At 36.0% G+C, this 15,803-nt stretch overlaps 1 protein-coding gene and 2 long non-coding RNA genes across 4 annotated transcripts; 1 reads left to right on the top strand and 2 right to left on the bottom strand.

Annotated features, from left to right (window-relative positions):
• Nucleotides 1-4,545: 4,545 nt before the first annotated feature.
• LOC113329528 lies at nucleotides 4,546-7,344 on the bottom strand. Its single transcript, XR_003349928.1, has 7 exons — nucleotides 7,286-7,344; nucleotides 7,012-7,176; nucleotides 5,835-6,885; nucleotides 5,635-5,713; nucleotides 5,415-5,475; nucleotides 4,981-5,050; nucleotides 4,546-4,828 (listed from the first exon to the last, which is right to left on the bottom strand). It is a non-coding gene; the product is annotated as an uncharacterized LOC113329528 (long non-coding RNA).
• A 583-nt stretch (nucleotides 7,345-7,927) lies between these two features.
• On the bottom strand, nucleotides 7,928-8,390 carry LOC113329965. Its single transcript, XR_003350035.1, has 2 exons — nucleotides 8,120-8,390; nucleotides 7,928-7,998 (listed from the first exon to the last, which is right to left on the bottom strand). It is a non-coding gene; the product is annotated as an uncharacterized LOC113329965 (long non-coding RNA).
• Nucleotides 8,391-10,059: 1,669 nt separating this feature from the next.
• Nucleotides 10,060-14,037, top strand: LOC113330192 (tetratricopeptide repeat domain-containing protein PYG7, chloroplastic-like). Of its 2 annotated transcripts, XM_026577038.1 has the most exons (6): nucleotides 10,060-10,402; nucleotides 11,361-11,412; nucleotides 12,294-12,580; nucleotides 12,809-12,955; nucleotides 13,126-13,432; nucleotides 13,765-14,037. In XM_026577038.1, exons 1-5 carry the CDS (start codon nucleotides 10,178-10,180, stop codon nucleotides 13,408-13,410), a joined length of 996 nt encoding a protein of 331 aa, XP_026432823.1. In that variant the 5' UTR covers nucleotides 10,060-10,177; the 3' UTR covers nucleotides 13,411-13,432; nucleotides 13,765-14,037. The 2 variants fall into 2 exon arrangements, with proteins under 2 accessions (XP_026432823.1, XP_026432822.1); XM_026577037.1 differs by lacking the exon at nucleotides 13,765-14,037 and having other exon boundaries at nucleotides 13,126-13,691.
• Nucleotides 14,038-15,803: the final 1,766 nt, after the last annotated feature.

Below are 15,803 nucleotides of genomic sequence, written 5' to 3'. Positions count from 1 at the left end.
TATTGTGACTACACATAGCTATTATTTTTCATCTTCTTGTTCTTTTTTAGGTTTATTGGTTTAAATTCTAAAAATATTTGGAGGATGATGGTTTGCAGTATTTAATCTTTATGATTTGTTATATTGCAATTTGTTATGGGATATTGGTGTTTACGTCCGTGAACTATGTTGTCCTATATTTTGTCAAAAGTAAAATCGTTCATAATCGGTATTCATGTAATGATTTAAGGATGAAAAGAATTTTGAAATATACAAAAGTTAAGCATATATTGTCAATTAATTGATGGAAGATAGGTTAAAATATTTTGTGTTCAAGAATTATGTCTATTAAATATCGTTATGCAAATAGTGATGGAAGATAGAAATATCCTTGTGTATTCCACAGTATTGATCTTCACTGATCCATATTTGATGTATTACTGTGAGGCTCCGTAATGTGTCTTATGTTGAGCACGATACAACCAAGTTTATTAATTTTTGATTAGCTTTGTTGGTTGTTCCGTAAGGTACTTTATGTTGAGGATTCTTGAACTAAATTAATCATTTTGTTTGGTTATTTAGTTATTACTCCATAAGTCTTTTTATATCGAGCAAAACAAATGACAATTAAATTGATTAATTTTGTACTTAGTTTGGTTGTGTATTCCAATTAGATTAATTATGGGTCCTCTTGTAATTAATCTAGTTGAGTCTTTTCATACTCCGTAAGATTCCTCTTATGTTGAGTATATGAACGACTATCCTATTCATTTTCTAATGGTTATGTTAGTCGAATGCTCCGTAAGTTCTCTTATGTCGAGCATAATCAATTAAGTTGATCACTTTTGTGTTTAATTTGATTGCGTATTCCGATTAAATTAATCATGGGCTTACTTGTAATTAATTTGATTGAGTTTTTGGATATAGAAAATCATTCTTTTTGGTGTCCAATAAAAATCCTTCTTTTCTCTTGAAATTAAGGTCGCTCTTGTTGTTCCCTTGGGAATGACATCAAATGGGGGAGAGTTCTTTTGAACTTGTGCTTAATGGTCATATCTTGAGGGGTGTGCGGCTGTGGAATTTTAAAGGGGTTATCTTGTATCTTTAAACTATTTGATGAATGCTATTAGCTTCGGCTATATGATTGCATCTAAATTAGATGGTATGTATTTTATTTTAGTCATGAAATGTCTCTTACGGAAATTTCATTATGATCCCGTTCTTGTACCTTTGCTAATTTTATTGACAAAAAGGGGGAGAATTAATATGTAGTCCACACTACAAATACATATGGTTTTCGGATCATTATGTAAGGGGGAGTGGTTTCCATGTGAGATATAGTATTGACTAAGGGGGAGTGATACATATCACCATAGTATTATTGTTGAAGTTGTGATACAATTGGACTTCGACACTGTGTAATAATAATACTATGACACTGTATAACAATGATCGAGACCGATGATTTCTCATTGTTATAGCTACGGATCTTCAACAACGGTGATGCTAAACTTACAACCTTTGGGATCACTGGAGTACTTGGAAGTGACGAAGATTTCGAGGTATGTTGAAGATTAGACATGTGGAATAGGAGCTACTAAAGTTTCTTTATCTTTTTTGTATTTCATATGTATTGATAGTTTTGTCACTAAAATTGACAAAGGGGGAGATTGTTAGAGCATTGCTCGGTCGAACTCGCATGCGTTGCTATCTTAAGCATGTTTGTTAATGTTAGTGATCAAAACTATAAGTCTTGATTTCTAGTCTACTATAGCTAAGTCCCGGACTATGATAGAAAGTGTAGTTGAGCTCAAGGACTTCATGGCGACTCATCATACAAGAACAACGGTCATATAAGACATTTACTCCCGATTCCCAAGAAATCATTTATCATTAATGAGTCGACTAAGAAGGAAAGGATAAAAAGAGGCGGTTATTAAAGACGTGTCAAATAGCCAGTGGTTGAAAAGACACGCGTAGAATATCATGCCGAAATCACGAGAATATGTCGACAGGTGAGAATATGAAAAGGTGAACGGGTGCGGCAGATCAAATTAAAGTTTCTCATAACGCTCTCTTTACCAAAAGAACGATATGAGAAGAGGCAAAATGTGGGTACAAAATACCGCACACCTATCAGTTATGCGGAATAATGTCCATAATGATTGAGCGAAGACAACCGCGTTATACTTATTAAGAATGACGAATCATGACGTCACCCGAATCACGAGTAAAGTGTGAAGAGTCGTGTGGTAGTAAGGAAACCGTGCGTCAATAATAAAGTCTACGCGACATTGACGCACGTAAGATCCGAAATTAGAGGCTTTATTAGTTGTCATCCACTATGTAAACTCCTATATAAGGAGCCGAGCGACCTTATATTGGAGAGATATTTTTGAGAGTTTAGACAAGATATTTAGGAGAGAGAAAGATTATTTGCTTCCCAAGTTAGGGTTTTCTCATAACTTTGTATCTTGATTGAAGATTTGAATGAAAATTCTTATGATTCTTATGATGATATCTTATATTGTTCTATAGATCTTACTAAGGGTGTGGTTGTAGGATTTCCTGCAACTACATTTTGGCGCTAGAAAACGACTCGGAATGAGATATCCTGTTGGTGAATTTCTTTACAAACAAGTTCAAAAATATTTGAGAATTTTAAAAAACTAGATCTGAAAGTTTCGACCAAGGATTTTATCTCAGAAAAAAAAATTCCTTAGTTAAGATTTAATTCCTTAGAAAGTACCTTTTCCTTCGTCAAGAGAAAACATCATTCACAGATAAACAAATGGTGAGACCTATATCTACAACAGAACAAGCGGCAACAATCAGGAGGAGCAGAAGAATCGTTGGAAGAACAAGAAGTGAAATTGTTGAATCATCAAGGATGGGAGAAAGAAACAATCAAGGAAATCAAATCCAAACTCAGCCTCAGCGTGAACCAGAGCAGAATAACACTATCGACTACGATAGAGTAAGTGTTCATACCGCACATACAGATCCAATAGAAGAGGATAAGCAAAGAACTGGATATGAAGGATTAATAGAAGGAAATGAAGAGAACATGATAATCGAGGAACTTCGACAAAGGTTGGTTGCAGAAAGAAGGCAAGAAGACGAATATCATATTACAAGAGAGAAGATCAAGAAGCGCAACACGTGCAAGTTCAAGGTCAACGACAAGTAGGAGTACATCAAGACGTAGCCAATCTAGTCGAAGAGATACCAGACAAGAACAACCTTTAGACAACATTGTTGAAAATTTTCAGGAAGATGATAACATACAGGGTCAACGCGGTAGACATCGCATTGAGTATCAACAAAATGGTGATCGACACATACAACAAGGCGAAAACTACCGCATGCGATAAGATGATAGAGTTGAACGACATGAACAACAAGGCGAACGTTATCGCACTCATCAGGACCAGAATGATGATGAAATTGATGAGGAACAAGGAAGAATGATATTGCAAGGAAGAGAAATGTTAAGAAATCAACGTGAACGCGAAGATGAAGCTGAGAGATATAATGACACACATAACAACGCGAGGAGCGAAGGAGAAAGAAGAAGGAGAAGAAGAGAAGAAGCTGAGAGAAAGAGAGATACAAGAGGCTATGCGTCAAAATAGACATGACAACAGAGTAAGGCAAGCAAGATTGAAGAGACCCATGCGCAAGATGCAGACCAAATCATGAGTGAAGAAATCCTTAGAGAATTGGCGGAGGTGAGAGAAATGATGGCTGCACGAAGAGATGGTGGTAGGCGACAGTTGGATGAAACAATAGAAGAAACGGAGAAAACGCCATTCGCAAGACAGATACAACTCGCAGCAGTACCAGCTAAATGCACCTTACCTGTATTTACTAACATCTTTGATGGAAGCACATGTACAATACAACATATAAGAGCGTATAGCCGGTGTCTATTACGGTGGGAAGAAAATGACGCAGTGATGTGTAAATATTTCCTGGAAAGCTTAACAGGAGAAGCTTTGCAATGGTTTGACACAGTTCCAATTTTGATTTCTTCCCATTTCACATTAATTTGTTGAGGAAAAAAAAGTCAGTTTCTTCAAAATACATCTAGTGAGTAGTGGCTTCAAATTTTCCAAATTTCTACTAAATTTATTAAAATCGGATCAATTTTGCAAAAAATAATGAAAAATGAAATTTTAAAATCTATGCGTATATTAGATTTTAGATTGAAATAACTTCCACCAGATAACCACATTATTTCTTGTTAAATTACACTCTCACAGGAAACTAACGCAAGCTAAATGTTGGGAGCATTCTTGCAGATCTTTTAAAGTATACAAGCAAGATAAAAAAATCATGGTAGTAATATTTTTAACTCTTTTGATTGTTATGTACCACGATAGAGTTCTGTGAATTGAGGTTTAAAATCCTATATCGCATTAAAAAACAAGAAGAAAGATTTCATAGCTATTGCGCAGATGCTCTCACAAGAAATCAGATAAGGAGAGACGATGAAGCTGACAACATTTATATGGGAGCTAGAAAAGTATTTACATATCTTCAACCATTAGTGTTCGTCTACAGACTCTACAGTCTACACTATGCATTGTTAGGAGAACAGTAGGACAAATGATCAACCATTTTGGTATCGTATTTAAAACCACAAAAAGAACCCTGTAGGATGCAATCCGTCCCTCTTAGAAGCTTATGTAGATCAAGTATCGTCATCAGATATGCAAATAACATCAAGGTCTGCGGGTATGCAAATTACATTTGCAGGAGAGCCAACACGAAGCCCTGGTGCTGTAACAGGATCCCACCAATGACTTGTTCTTTCAACCCCAAACTGGTCATATGGGTCAAGACTCTGTACAAGATACAAAAGATTTTGAGGATTAGCACCAGCACCACAACCATCAACAAATGTGCACCAATGTACCAAATGTGAAGAAAAGTTTGTTTTCTTTTGTTCTGAAATGTCAATACTTTACTATATGAAATGGGCTACAATGTGTATACCTTCTCTAGTTTTACTTTCACATTACTCGAATCTTCTGTTCCAACGGGTAGTCCAGTCTGATCAACTTTTCTGAAACAGAAAAAATGTACTATCTTAGGAGGACAGAAACAAGATACCATTGAACTAACCAACAAAGAAGCATCGAACTAATCTATGAATCACACAAGCCACTTCTAGATATAGTTACAATTTAAGCAACTGATCATGTAGACTATGTAGACACCAAGTTACAATACAGACAGTTGATATTTGCACTAGTACCATACGTAAACACTAAAACACATGTCTCCCAACTTTCACCAAATTGAACACCTTCACAATTTTTTATCAATAAGCAGGTACTGCGGTGGTTGTGCGCATTGTGTGTAAAATGTAGATGAACCCTTACAAGCCAACGCCAATGAGTAAAAGAAATTTAAGAGAAATGTTATACCTTTCCAGTTTAACATTGGAGCATGGGGTTGGTTCTCCTCTAACTTTGAGCTGCACTTTATCTAACAAAAATACCAGAAATGAGATTATGAAAACAAATTGTTTCCCAAGCAAATCAAACTTGCTATCAATCATGGAAGTTCCAATATTAGCAAGCAGACAAACAAATTTAAAAAAGAAGGTTTAAACTTGAGGGCAGGGGTCGCAGACAAAGTACATACCTCGATTGAAACTTGTGCCGACTGCTCGTTTCTTCTGAGCTGATGCAGTATCCACAAAATCAGTATTGATACACACTTTCTGCACAACAAAGAAGAAAGAACAAAAGATGAGAAAAAAGATTATCTTTTCAAACTAGCTGATTTCAGGAGTATAACCCGCTAGAATTATGTCATTCTGGGAAAATATTGTATACACTAACCAATTCTTCACGGAATTTCACTGGTTGAACTCCATCCAGACTACCAATTCTTTGTTGAAATTCAGAATTGGAACCTGATTCTCCTCCTTAATCGGCTGACACAGCCTTGAATTTTCTGATACACGTGTACCATTTCCAGGTTCAGAGGGTGCATTTGTGGGTAGAGAACTTTGTAATTGCACAACAAGTGGAGTGCAGCCTTCAGATTCATTTGTTAGAACGGGCTCGGTGACTGAATCCATAGCTGTGGGCAGCTCTATTTGCAGGGCATGTGGGAGAACTGAATTCGCATTATTGGAACTGTTAAGCAATAGGCGTTCAGAAGGATTCTTCAGACCATCCAGATTGAGATAGGAATATAAGAATTGTGGGAGAATCGAAAACACATCCACCGTCCTTCCAGATTTCGCCTCTTGCAACCAGTGATACTTCAGATCTTTCTCTTCGTTTTTAGCAGCTTTAAGCATGGTTTTGAGCTTTTTTTGCTCTGTATCCAAATAATTTTCGAGAATCTGTACTTTCCTTATGAACTCCTTATCCACTAACTTCGTTCAGCAATTCTCACTTGAATTTGGGTATGCATCGTACGTACAAGAGCTGATAAAAGTAAGTGTTCCTTTCTTAAGTTTGCTATCAATTCCTCCTTAACTCCGTCTCTATCTTTCTTGAATTGTGTACAATTCATTGACTGATACGACAAGAGCTTCTTCATCCTCTTTAAATAAATAGTTTCAACCAGACTAATGTTCCTAGAGATCTCAGTGCCTGGAGATTCAGTGGCTTCTCCTGAATCACTCACCTGTTGTTTGGTACAGACAACTACATTGTTTGGTGATAAATTAGCCTCTTCAGAATCAAATGTCTGTTGTCTGGTTAAGACGTCTTTGCCGGAACTGTGTTGACTACGAGGAATTCCTTTGATCTCCCTTTGGAGCTCTTTCTGAACAGCCATTACCGATTGACCCCTTGCACACACTTGGGATATTGCATTGTCTATCATTCTTGCAGGTTTTACATCCATGTGGCATGACACTTTAAGAGACCCTCCTTCCTGTTGTAAATCAAGTAAGAAGACAATCAAATCCAGAATGTAGAGTTCCCAACATGAGTAATTTCACAATCAGATGAAATTAGATCTGAAACAACTACAAATGTGCAAATGAACAATTTTACTAACCTTTTTTACTTCTGGAGGAACTGGGATGTCTGTTTTACTAGGTAAACCAGGCTGACAACCTTCTTCAACATGAATATCTTGCTCAGCCCCATCCTTCGGGATGCAACTTTCAGATGATTTGCCATTCTGAGGACATCTGGCGATGGGTGCTTGCACACGAATCTCCTAAAAAAAAAGATCAACAAAAGAAGAAAACTGTAAGCACTTTGTAAAGGAATTTCGAATTTCTCTTATTTTGAACTGTGAACATTCAATTGATCAAATTGCACATTACCTTGTCCAATTCTGGAAAACTTGCAATTTCTGTTTTAGCTGGTAGTCCAGGCTGACCATGTGTGACCCTTTTGAAAGACAAAAATGATATGATTCAACAAATGTGCTTATGCCGCCTCTAGTTCAAGTCACAGACTAAACAATCAGCTTCAAAATAGCTACTAAATCACAACTCTACTACATGGTAAACACAATTCTCCCCACATTATACTACATGTCCACATTATTCACCAAATCTGAGCACCTTTGAAATTTGAACCCTAGAAGTCTACCAGCAACATTGCATCAAATAAGCATAAGTGAAGAGAGTTATGTATACCTTGGTCTTTTAAACTTCCTATCTGAGCAAGGGTTTTGCACATACCCCCTTCTGCTGTCCTGGAGAACTTGAAATTTGTGTATTAGCAGGTTGTCCAGTCTGATCATGTATAACCCTCCTGAAATAGAAAAAAGATCAACAAATGCTACCAAATCAAAAAAAATTGATTTTGAAAACTCAATCTAGACAACCAAGTAACAATGCACACCATTGGTAAACACAGTTCTCCCCACATTCTACTACATTATTCAAGCCAAATTGAGCACCTTTGAAAATTGAACCCTAAAATTCTACCCAAAGCAATGCATCAGAAAAACACAGGGGAAGAGAATCTGAGCAAGGGTTTTGTTCTGCTTTTACTTCCATGGCCTCAAATGACATTTTCAGCTTCTTATCTGACAAAAACAACAGAAATTTGATTAGAAACCCCCAAAATTAAGTCCGCCATTGTCCTCAAATCAATGAAATAGCTGAAAAATCAGGTTAAGAAAACACTGAAATCAGAATAGAGCAAACCTGGATTCTTATATTTGTTTATGCTGCTGCTACGTTCGACTAAATCTCTAACTGGAGGAGCTCTAAACTTGAAACCACTTCTTAATTCGTGAACCATCTTTCTGAATACTTGATTCTAATCAAACCCTTTTGAGCTAATTTTAAGAATTTCTCCACTCAGTGAAATATCTTGAAAAAAAGCAGGGGAGTGAGAAGATGAAAGAAAATAGCAGCAGCTTTAATGGGTACGGTCTTGTCTCCAGGTAAGTGACACTGAAGTGCATTATGGTTACAGTCTTTCTCCGTTGGATTTTCAGTTTTGATCTTTTCTGTGATTAATAAAAAAAAATGCCAGTACTATAGTCAGTAAAAAATTGTTTTTATTTATAAGAATTCAATTTCAGCCACAAATTCGGTATCTGCACTGAGTCAGATATCAAATCGTTCATTTTTTTCAATTTCAGATGTCTGACTCGGCTAATGATTTTGTACCTCGTTGGGCACATATTTAATTTAGAAAGCAAAAGGAGAAACAAGAACAGGAATCAAACTAGCTACATATTCATCTTTCTACTCTAAGAAAATGAGTTGCAGCAATATTACATATGATTTTAGTTCAAGAACAGCCGAACAGGAATCAAACTACCCCTGGAAATTCATATAAGCATCACCAGGTGGATGCAATTACAAGATTTCAAGAAGGAAATAATCCATTGTGTCTGAATCGGACTCAAAAGGAAACTTCATCAACTAAAGGTACAACAAGACTAGATGATGAGGCTAGAAATGAAGCGTGATTTTCCTTACAATTCACGCGCTGCCTTTGAGTTGTCATTATTTGAGAAATGTTAGTTTCCAAGGCAGAAAGTTGCTCTTTTGCAAAGACAAACTGCTGCTCAGCCTCAACAACTCGTGCATGTACCTGAACGCGTTCCATTAAAAAAGGTCCTGAAGCTTCTTCCCCTCAGCAAAATCTCTCTTAATATCTTTCAAGCGCTCACAAAGCCAGACGATGTTGAATTCAAGTTTCTCTGCTACTTTTATTGCGTTCTCCCAAGACTCGATTGCTTTCGAAGAAACCTCCTCGAGATTCATATCCACAATAGAAGTCATTATCTCAGAGACAACAGCTACTTGACAAGAATAGATTACATATGACCGGTCCTAACTCTGAATGTTGAAGACTAGATTACATATGACCGGTCCTTAGAATTATTGCCCGTTGGAATTTTTGGAGTTATTTATAAGTAGACATTGTGGTACAAACCATGTTCAGTGAAAGGGTTCAAACTTTTTAGTTCGAACAAGAAACCAACGAGAAATTAACTTACCCACGTAATTTCGAAATGATTTTTAGAAGTTAAATAAAAAACGGTAATGTTATTTGACTCTCTTTTTTTCGCCTTCTTATTTACTTCACTCCAATCTCAACCACACATTTAGATTTAGACTCACATTCAGATACTGATAGGGTTCACCATTCTTCAGATATAGGGTTTAGATTGTAGGGAGGTAGAAAAGAGTGAGCCAAATAGCAGTGTTTCAAACAAAAAAAACAACAAAAAAAAACAAACTTTTCTCACACTAACCCTTTAAACACTAAATAAGATTCAAATCACAAATGAAAATGATTTATTCACCCAAAAATTTGCAGGGGATTCTGGTGATGGATGGGGCCCATTTCTGTCCTAGATCTGTACGATCACCTTGAACGCGTTCACGGTGCAAATTCTTCGGTAGATATAACAAAGCTCAATGCCAAATCAGATCCAAGTATCCAATCAAACAAATGAAATTTTTTTATGGAAGATTAGAATGATTTTTATTTGCCTTGGGGGAATTCATTGTTTGCCTTTATCCTAAAAAAAACATTTTTGTTAAAAGCACCCATGTACTCAACCAAGGGTAAATTTGTAAATTTGCAACCTTGAGGATAAACCCATCTATCTTCCTGCAAAAAGATCATGTTTTTTTCTCTCCAACCCAAGCAGAGTAAGTGTATCCAAATACAGAGGAAGAACATGCTTGGAATTCCATTACCAACAACTACTCACTAATTCTTAATTTCTTCCTTGAAAAATGATTAGTACAAGCATTAACCCAGACATTCATCCCAGGATTATCTTATGCTCATCTTTCTCAAGAACTCATAGTACTAATACTACATCATCATCATCATCAATGTTATCTTCATCTTCATCATTTCTTTCTGGAAAGCTGCTTTCGTTCTCTCCACTCAGAAAAAAACTCCTCTACTCCATTAATCATCATCATGAACACATCTCTGCTGCTCTTCATAATAATGTAAGTAGACTCCTAGCACTGAAATTTTCTTCATTTTTATTTCAAAATTGATTTTTTTTTTCATGGAATTTAGGGGATTTTGAACACGGGTTGATTTAATTTTTCTAATCTAAGGCTAAATTGAGATTCTGGATACTTAAAGGGAGTGTGGGGGCAGTTGTCCCCATGCCTATGGTAGCAGTTGAATGAGTTTTCAGTTCTTTGATTGAGATTGGAGTCGCTGTTTTGTGATGATTTTATGGGTAACTTGAGATTTTGTAGTCTTGGCTGGGGGCAATTGTCCCCTATGGTGGTTTGCAATGAGCTGTTCAGATGCATATCTGAGACTTTCTTATCCACTCACACTGTAGTTGTATAATGTTGATGCTAACCAGTGTTTGATTTTAAGAAATATTACATCGGAATGTAGGATTTGTACCATTGAAAAATATTGCGTCGGAATGTTGATGCTAAAGTAAAATTTGTTCTTCTTGTAAAAGAGTACTCCTTGAAATCCTGGTAAGAAACGATTGTTAGATTGAAATTGTGGGTATTTAGATTTTAGTGTAAATCTGGGGCAATTGCCCCATGGCCTGTGGTGCCACTTCGCCTGGATAGTTTTTCAGTTCTTCGTTATCTACTAAATTAGAGTTGTGATAACTGATAATGTTGAATATTGATGCTAAATACTGTTTGGAGTACATTTTGGTAAAGCATTTGAGAAAGTTTAAGAAATACGGTGCCATAATCTGGAAATTTTCGGTGACATTATTATTATTATTTTTGTAAAGTCAGTATTGCTAAATTTTGTTCAAAATGATGGAGATTTGGTGATTCTGAGTCAGGACCCTCCACTTTGTGTCAATTTGTCTTCCGTGCGTGCGTGTGTGTGTGTGTTCGTAGAAGAAATAGAGAGATTGCTTTGGTGGTTTGACGTCTATGCAGTTGTTAATTTTTCCTTCTTTTTGGAGTGAGACAGATATTCCGATTGGAGAAGATGAAATGTTTAGTTTCAACCAGTCATCGTGGAGGTAATTTCTTAGATATCTGTTCTATTCACTTAAAATTTAAATCTAGTGTACTAGATTAGGCTGATTATCTGTTTACGTTGTTGTTTCTAGTGCTTAGTTCGTCAGATAAATGTGAAACCTAAGAGTTTGTTTTCCTCATCCATTTGAGGTTCTGAAGACTTATTGGAACTCAAACCATGAATACGGATTCGGTAATTGTTAGAAATTGAAATATTTTAAAGCTATGATACCATGTTAGAAATTCTTATATTTTTTCTAAAGAACATGGAACACTCAGAACAATATTTGAGGAGATATACGAGCATAGTGGTGTTGCTCGTATATAGCTCCTAGAACTCTAGTAGTGAAGGTGGTGAAGCAAGGCTTTGTAACTTGAACTTTCTTGTATTAATCTGTTGCTTGCTTTACAATTGGTGTAGGATCTGCCTATTTATAGGCAATACAAACCGACTACAGACTCTCTAGAATTCTCTCTAGTATTCTAGTATAAGACCCTCTCCAGAATACTCTAGCTACTAACAATCCTTTTTATAATGAGGACTTTGACTTACCTCACATTCTCTAGAACATTCTATTAGTGCTTGATCAAATGACTTTACTAACTTAGCCAACTGTAGCACATTCTAGAGTGCTTGTGTTCGACAATTTTCTACACTTATTTGGAACATTATAGACTATTACAAATTACATGTTCCAACACAAACTACACCTAAAGGCTACGGATGATATCCACTATCAAGAGTTTCAACATCTCAATGCTCACAAGTCACAAACATTGCTTTCCTTCTCTCTACAAAGATTCATTTTTCTAAACATTTTTTCTCGAGAAATGTTATATGGAGCAAGTCATCCCTAGATTGAATTTCATCGAATTTTTGCAGATTTCTCTCAGGACTTTGTAGTCAACGAGGATAATGGAAGTACCAATATACCATTGACGTGGACACCTGCATGTGCCGCAATATCATGGTTGGGTTCTGCAGAAGCAGCACACTCCAGTGAAGAGATGAGATTCAACTCAGTGTACGAGGTTGGGGAGCTATTTGAATTGGGAATTCAGTTATCGTACTTGCTATTACTATTAGGTTTACTTGGGGCTGGTACGTTCTTTGTGATTCGTCAAGTCATTGTTCGTAGAGAGCTGGATCTTTCCGCCAAAGAATTGCAGGTAAATGGTGTTCCCTTGTATCCCTTTTCAAGTTCCCATAAAATCCTTCTGTTGTTGCTTAGTCTCCTGTTTACTGTGAACTTGAATTCATTTTATAACCACCCGATAATTTAATCTATCCAACAAAGTTTCGAAGTAGAGTAAGCAAGATTTTCTGTATGAGTTCAGTCTATTTGAAAGGTTGTGTATGTTTCTGATTACTTGCTTAATCTTGTAATAAACATTCAGGAGCAAATACGAAGTGGTGATGCTAGTGCTACTGAGCTCTTTGAACTTGGTGCAGTGATGTTGAGAAGGAAGTTCTACCCAGCTGCAATAAAATATTTGCAACAAGCAATCTCGAAATGGGATGGAGACGATCAGGATCTTGCACAGGTGTGGTACCATGTCCATTATTTTCTCTTCCCTCGTTAGTTTGTCTGGGATACATGTACGAGTTTGGTGGTCATTTACTAGTACCTCTGAAAAGGCATTTACTTAACGATTTTTTTTTTCTTCATGTCATCTGCACTGTATATGGCTGTGTCTAACGCTCTATTCTGCAGGTTCACAATGCCCTTGGTGTTAGCTACATCCGTGATGAAAAGCTCGAGAAGGGAATCAATCAGTTTGAGACTGCTGTAAGGATACAACCTGGTTATGTTACAGCATGGAACAACCTGGGTGATGCATACGAGAAGAAGAAAGACTTGAAAGCTGCTCTTAAGGCTTTTGAAGAAGTTTTACTTTTCGATCCTAACAACAAGCTGGCACGGCCTAGGAGAGATGCTTTGAAGGAACGCGTGCAAATGTACAAGGGAATTCCAATGAAATCATCCAAAAAGAAGTAAATATTGTCTCGCACTCTCAAGTGTAAGTTCCTGTATTTTTGTTAATTCTAATTTTTGAGTTCAAATTTGCTTTAAAACATTTAAGAATTTAAAACCCACAATGATGATAGCTAAGAAACAGATGGATTGATTGGCATGAAAACCATACAGTCTTTCAGATTAACGTTAGGTTCTATGAGCTGTCATTGAAAGGTTACAGGAAATTTCTATGCAATATCACCAGTGTACGAAGTTGACGTACTGTTTGGATTATGTTTGAAATGTATTTCGATTAAGATGAATCTGTCAGGTCATCGACTACACTTATCAGTGTGTGGTTAAAGTCAGATATGATCAATATATATGCGTTGCCAGGTACGATTGTGTCCATCAATCATAATGTAGCACGTCTGTTTTACTCTGCATTTGGGAGAATTCATCTAGGCACCATTCTTGTGGATGATGCAGCTCTACCTCACAACCGAAACCTGCAATCTGAAGCTACAAGTTTTTTTTTCCTTTTCTCGGGTCGGCTGTGTGTGTTTTTCATTCTATCAGAAAACAATAATTATTGTCGGGTAATTCCGACCGGCACAGAATAAAATATGTTGGTTTTCTGATTTTGGGATACTTTTCGATAAACAGTCATCTATCATGAAACCTAAAGTAACTTGAATTCTAATCAGATTATTATGAAAAGATCGTCTCTGATATGGTTAATACTTAAGATGGAATAAGAATCATTTTAGAAATTTCGTAAAATCCTGCAAGTTTCGTGATCTATTTTTAATTATAGTGATGAACAATCATACAAGCATCCTAACAAAAATCTATTTGTGCACATCAAAGAAAAATATTTATTTTTACCATAGATCCCTATGGAAGTGGGATTAGAAGTGTTCTGAGACATCATAAAATCAATATGTTAATCGGTAAACAACCGTAACCCTTAGTCCCTAAGTCATTACTTAATCTTCATCTCCGTACTCGATTCACGCGTTTTAGTGGAAGTTTACGGCAATAACTTGAAACCCCACTATTCAAGAAAAATGAGTTCCGATGATTTAGACCTGAGTTTTCTTGTTTGTTTTTTATTTTTTTTGATCATCACAACTTTAAATTATGGAAGAGGGTCACATAACAATTAACATAAGCTGTACGGGTATTGAAAGATAAACTAAAACATATAACCAATATATAATATCGGAGATGGCACATCCGATGGCCATAAGGTGCGTGGTCATTTTGTGCGTGACTCAGTTTGAGGTTCAAGATTGAATTGTTCTGATGATATTCGATTTAGGTTCAAAAAGAAAAATGATATAATTTTCACTTTAACTTTTCGCAAATCGCACAGCATAAAATTTCGTAAAATAAAATTCTAATTTTTTCTTTAGATGTAGAAATTTTTAAGATTTTAGTAATACAGATGAAACGAACAATCAGATTTGATTTAACATGACAAAAATCCAAATTATATGATGGGACGGATTTTATAAAATAATAATTGGGAATCATTCAAACTTTCCATTTACAATTAGGTTGAAAGATCATGCTTATCATGCCTAATAAAGTACTCCATCATCAAGGATTTGTTGTTAAAAATGAAAAGGCCATGTAAGAAATTCCGTAACTAGCGGCTTCAGGTTTCCGCACTTCAAACAGTAATTAGTGAAAGATTACACATAGATGATTATTACACTCATTCATCAGAAAAATTATTATACTAATTAATTTTGATTAATCCCAAACTTATCAAGGTTTCATATCATCCCTGTAGCGCCCCCTAAGCTAGCAGCTAACTAAAACAAAAGATTAACTAAATAAAGTGGCACTAAGAATCTAAATCATTTGTTTAGACATTCAATCAAGAAAAATCTGCTAAAAAAACTTAACCCCAAAATAGCCCGCTCAGAAATATATATATATATATAAGAACTTCTTTCAAATGATACACATACAATAATCATTTGGTTTACAAATATAATATGCAACATAATAAACATAGCAGAAGTTAAACAATTAACGGACGCAACTCCTCGAAACTTTTGCTGCGCAATTCTGATCTGTCTCTGAAACTGAAAGTGGGAATGGATGAGCACATCATCCCTAAAAGGGGTGCCCAGTAGGAATATAACATTTAACTTTCAAGACATCATGGCAAGACATGGAAAACAATACATGTTTTCCCAAACATTAAAAAGTGACCAAGTCACTGTAATAAACAATCATGTATATGGACAAACTCCTTCATCAAACAATATATAATATGGTTGCAATTCCGAACTCTCAAATCACACCTAATAGCTATTGATGTCCCCAATTCCGAACTCGCAAACTGATGACCAATAATAAGCATAAAAGCTCGAATTCATTTAGATATAAATGTGACACCACAGGTGGAAATTATTATT

This window comes from Papaver somniferum, unplaced genomic scaffold (assembly GCF_003573695.1).
Source record: "Papaver somniferum cultivar HN1 unplaced genomic scaffold, ASM357369v1 unplaced-scaffold_117, whole genome shotgun sequence".
Classification (NCBI taxonomy): Eukaryota; Viridiplantae; Streptophyta; class Magnoliopsida; order Ranunculales; family Papaveraceae; genus Papaver; species Papaver somniferum.
Note: the sequence above shows the minus strand (reverse complement) of the source record. Positions and strands in the feature narration are given on the sequence as shown.

What these genes read in the sequence shown, in the direction of transcription:
- LOC113330192 (XM_026577038.1), top strand. Translation starts at nt 10,178, where the DNA reads ATGATTAGTACAAGCATTAACCCAGACATTCATCCCAGGATTATCTTA. An exon ending in TTCAACCAGTCATCGTGGAG is followed by an intron (nt 11,413 to 12,293) that starts GTAATTTCTTAG and finishes GAATTTTTGCAG; the next exon opens with ATTTCTCTCAGGACTTTGTA. An exon ending in ACGATCAGGATCTTGCACAG is followed by an intron (nt 12,956 to 13,125) that starts GTGTGGTACCAT and finishes TCTATTCTGCAG; the next exon opens with GTTCACAATGCCCTTGGTGT.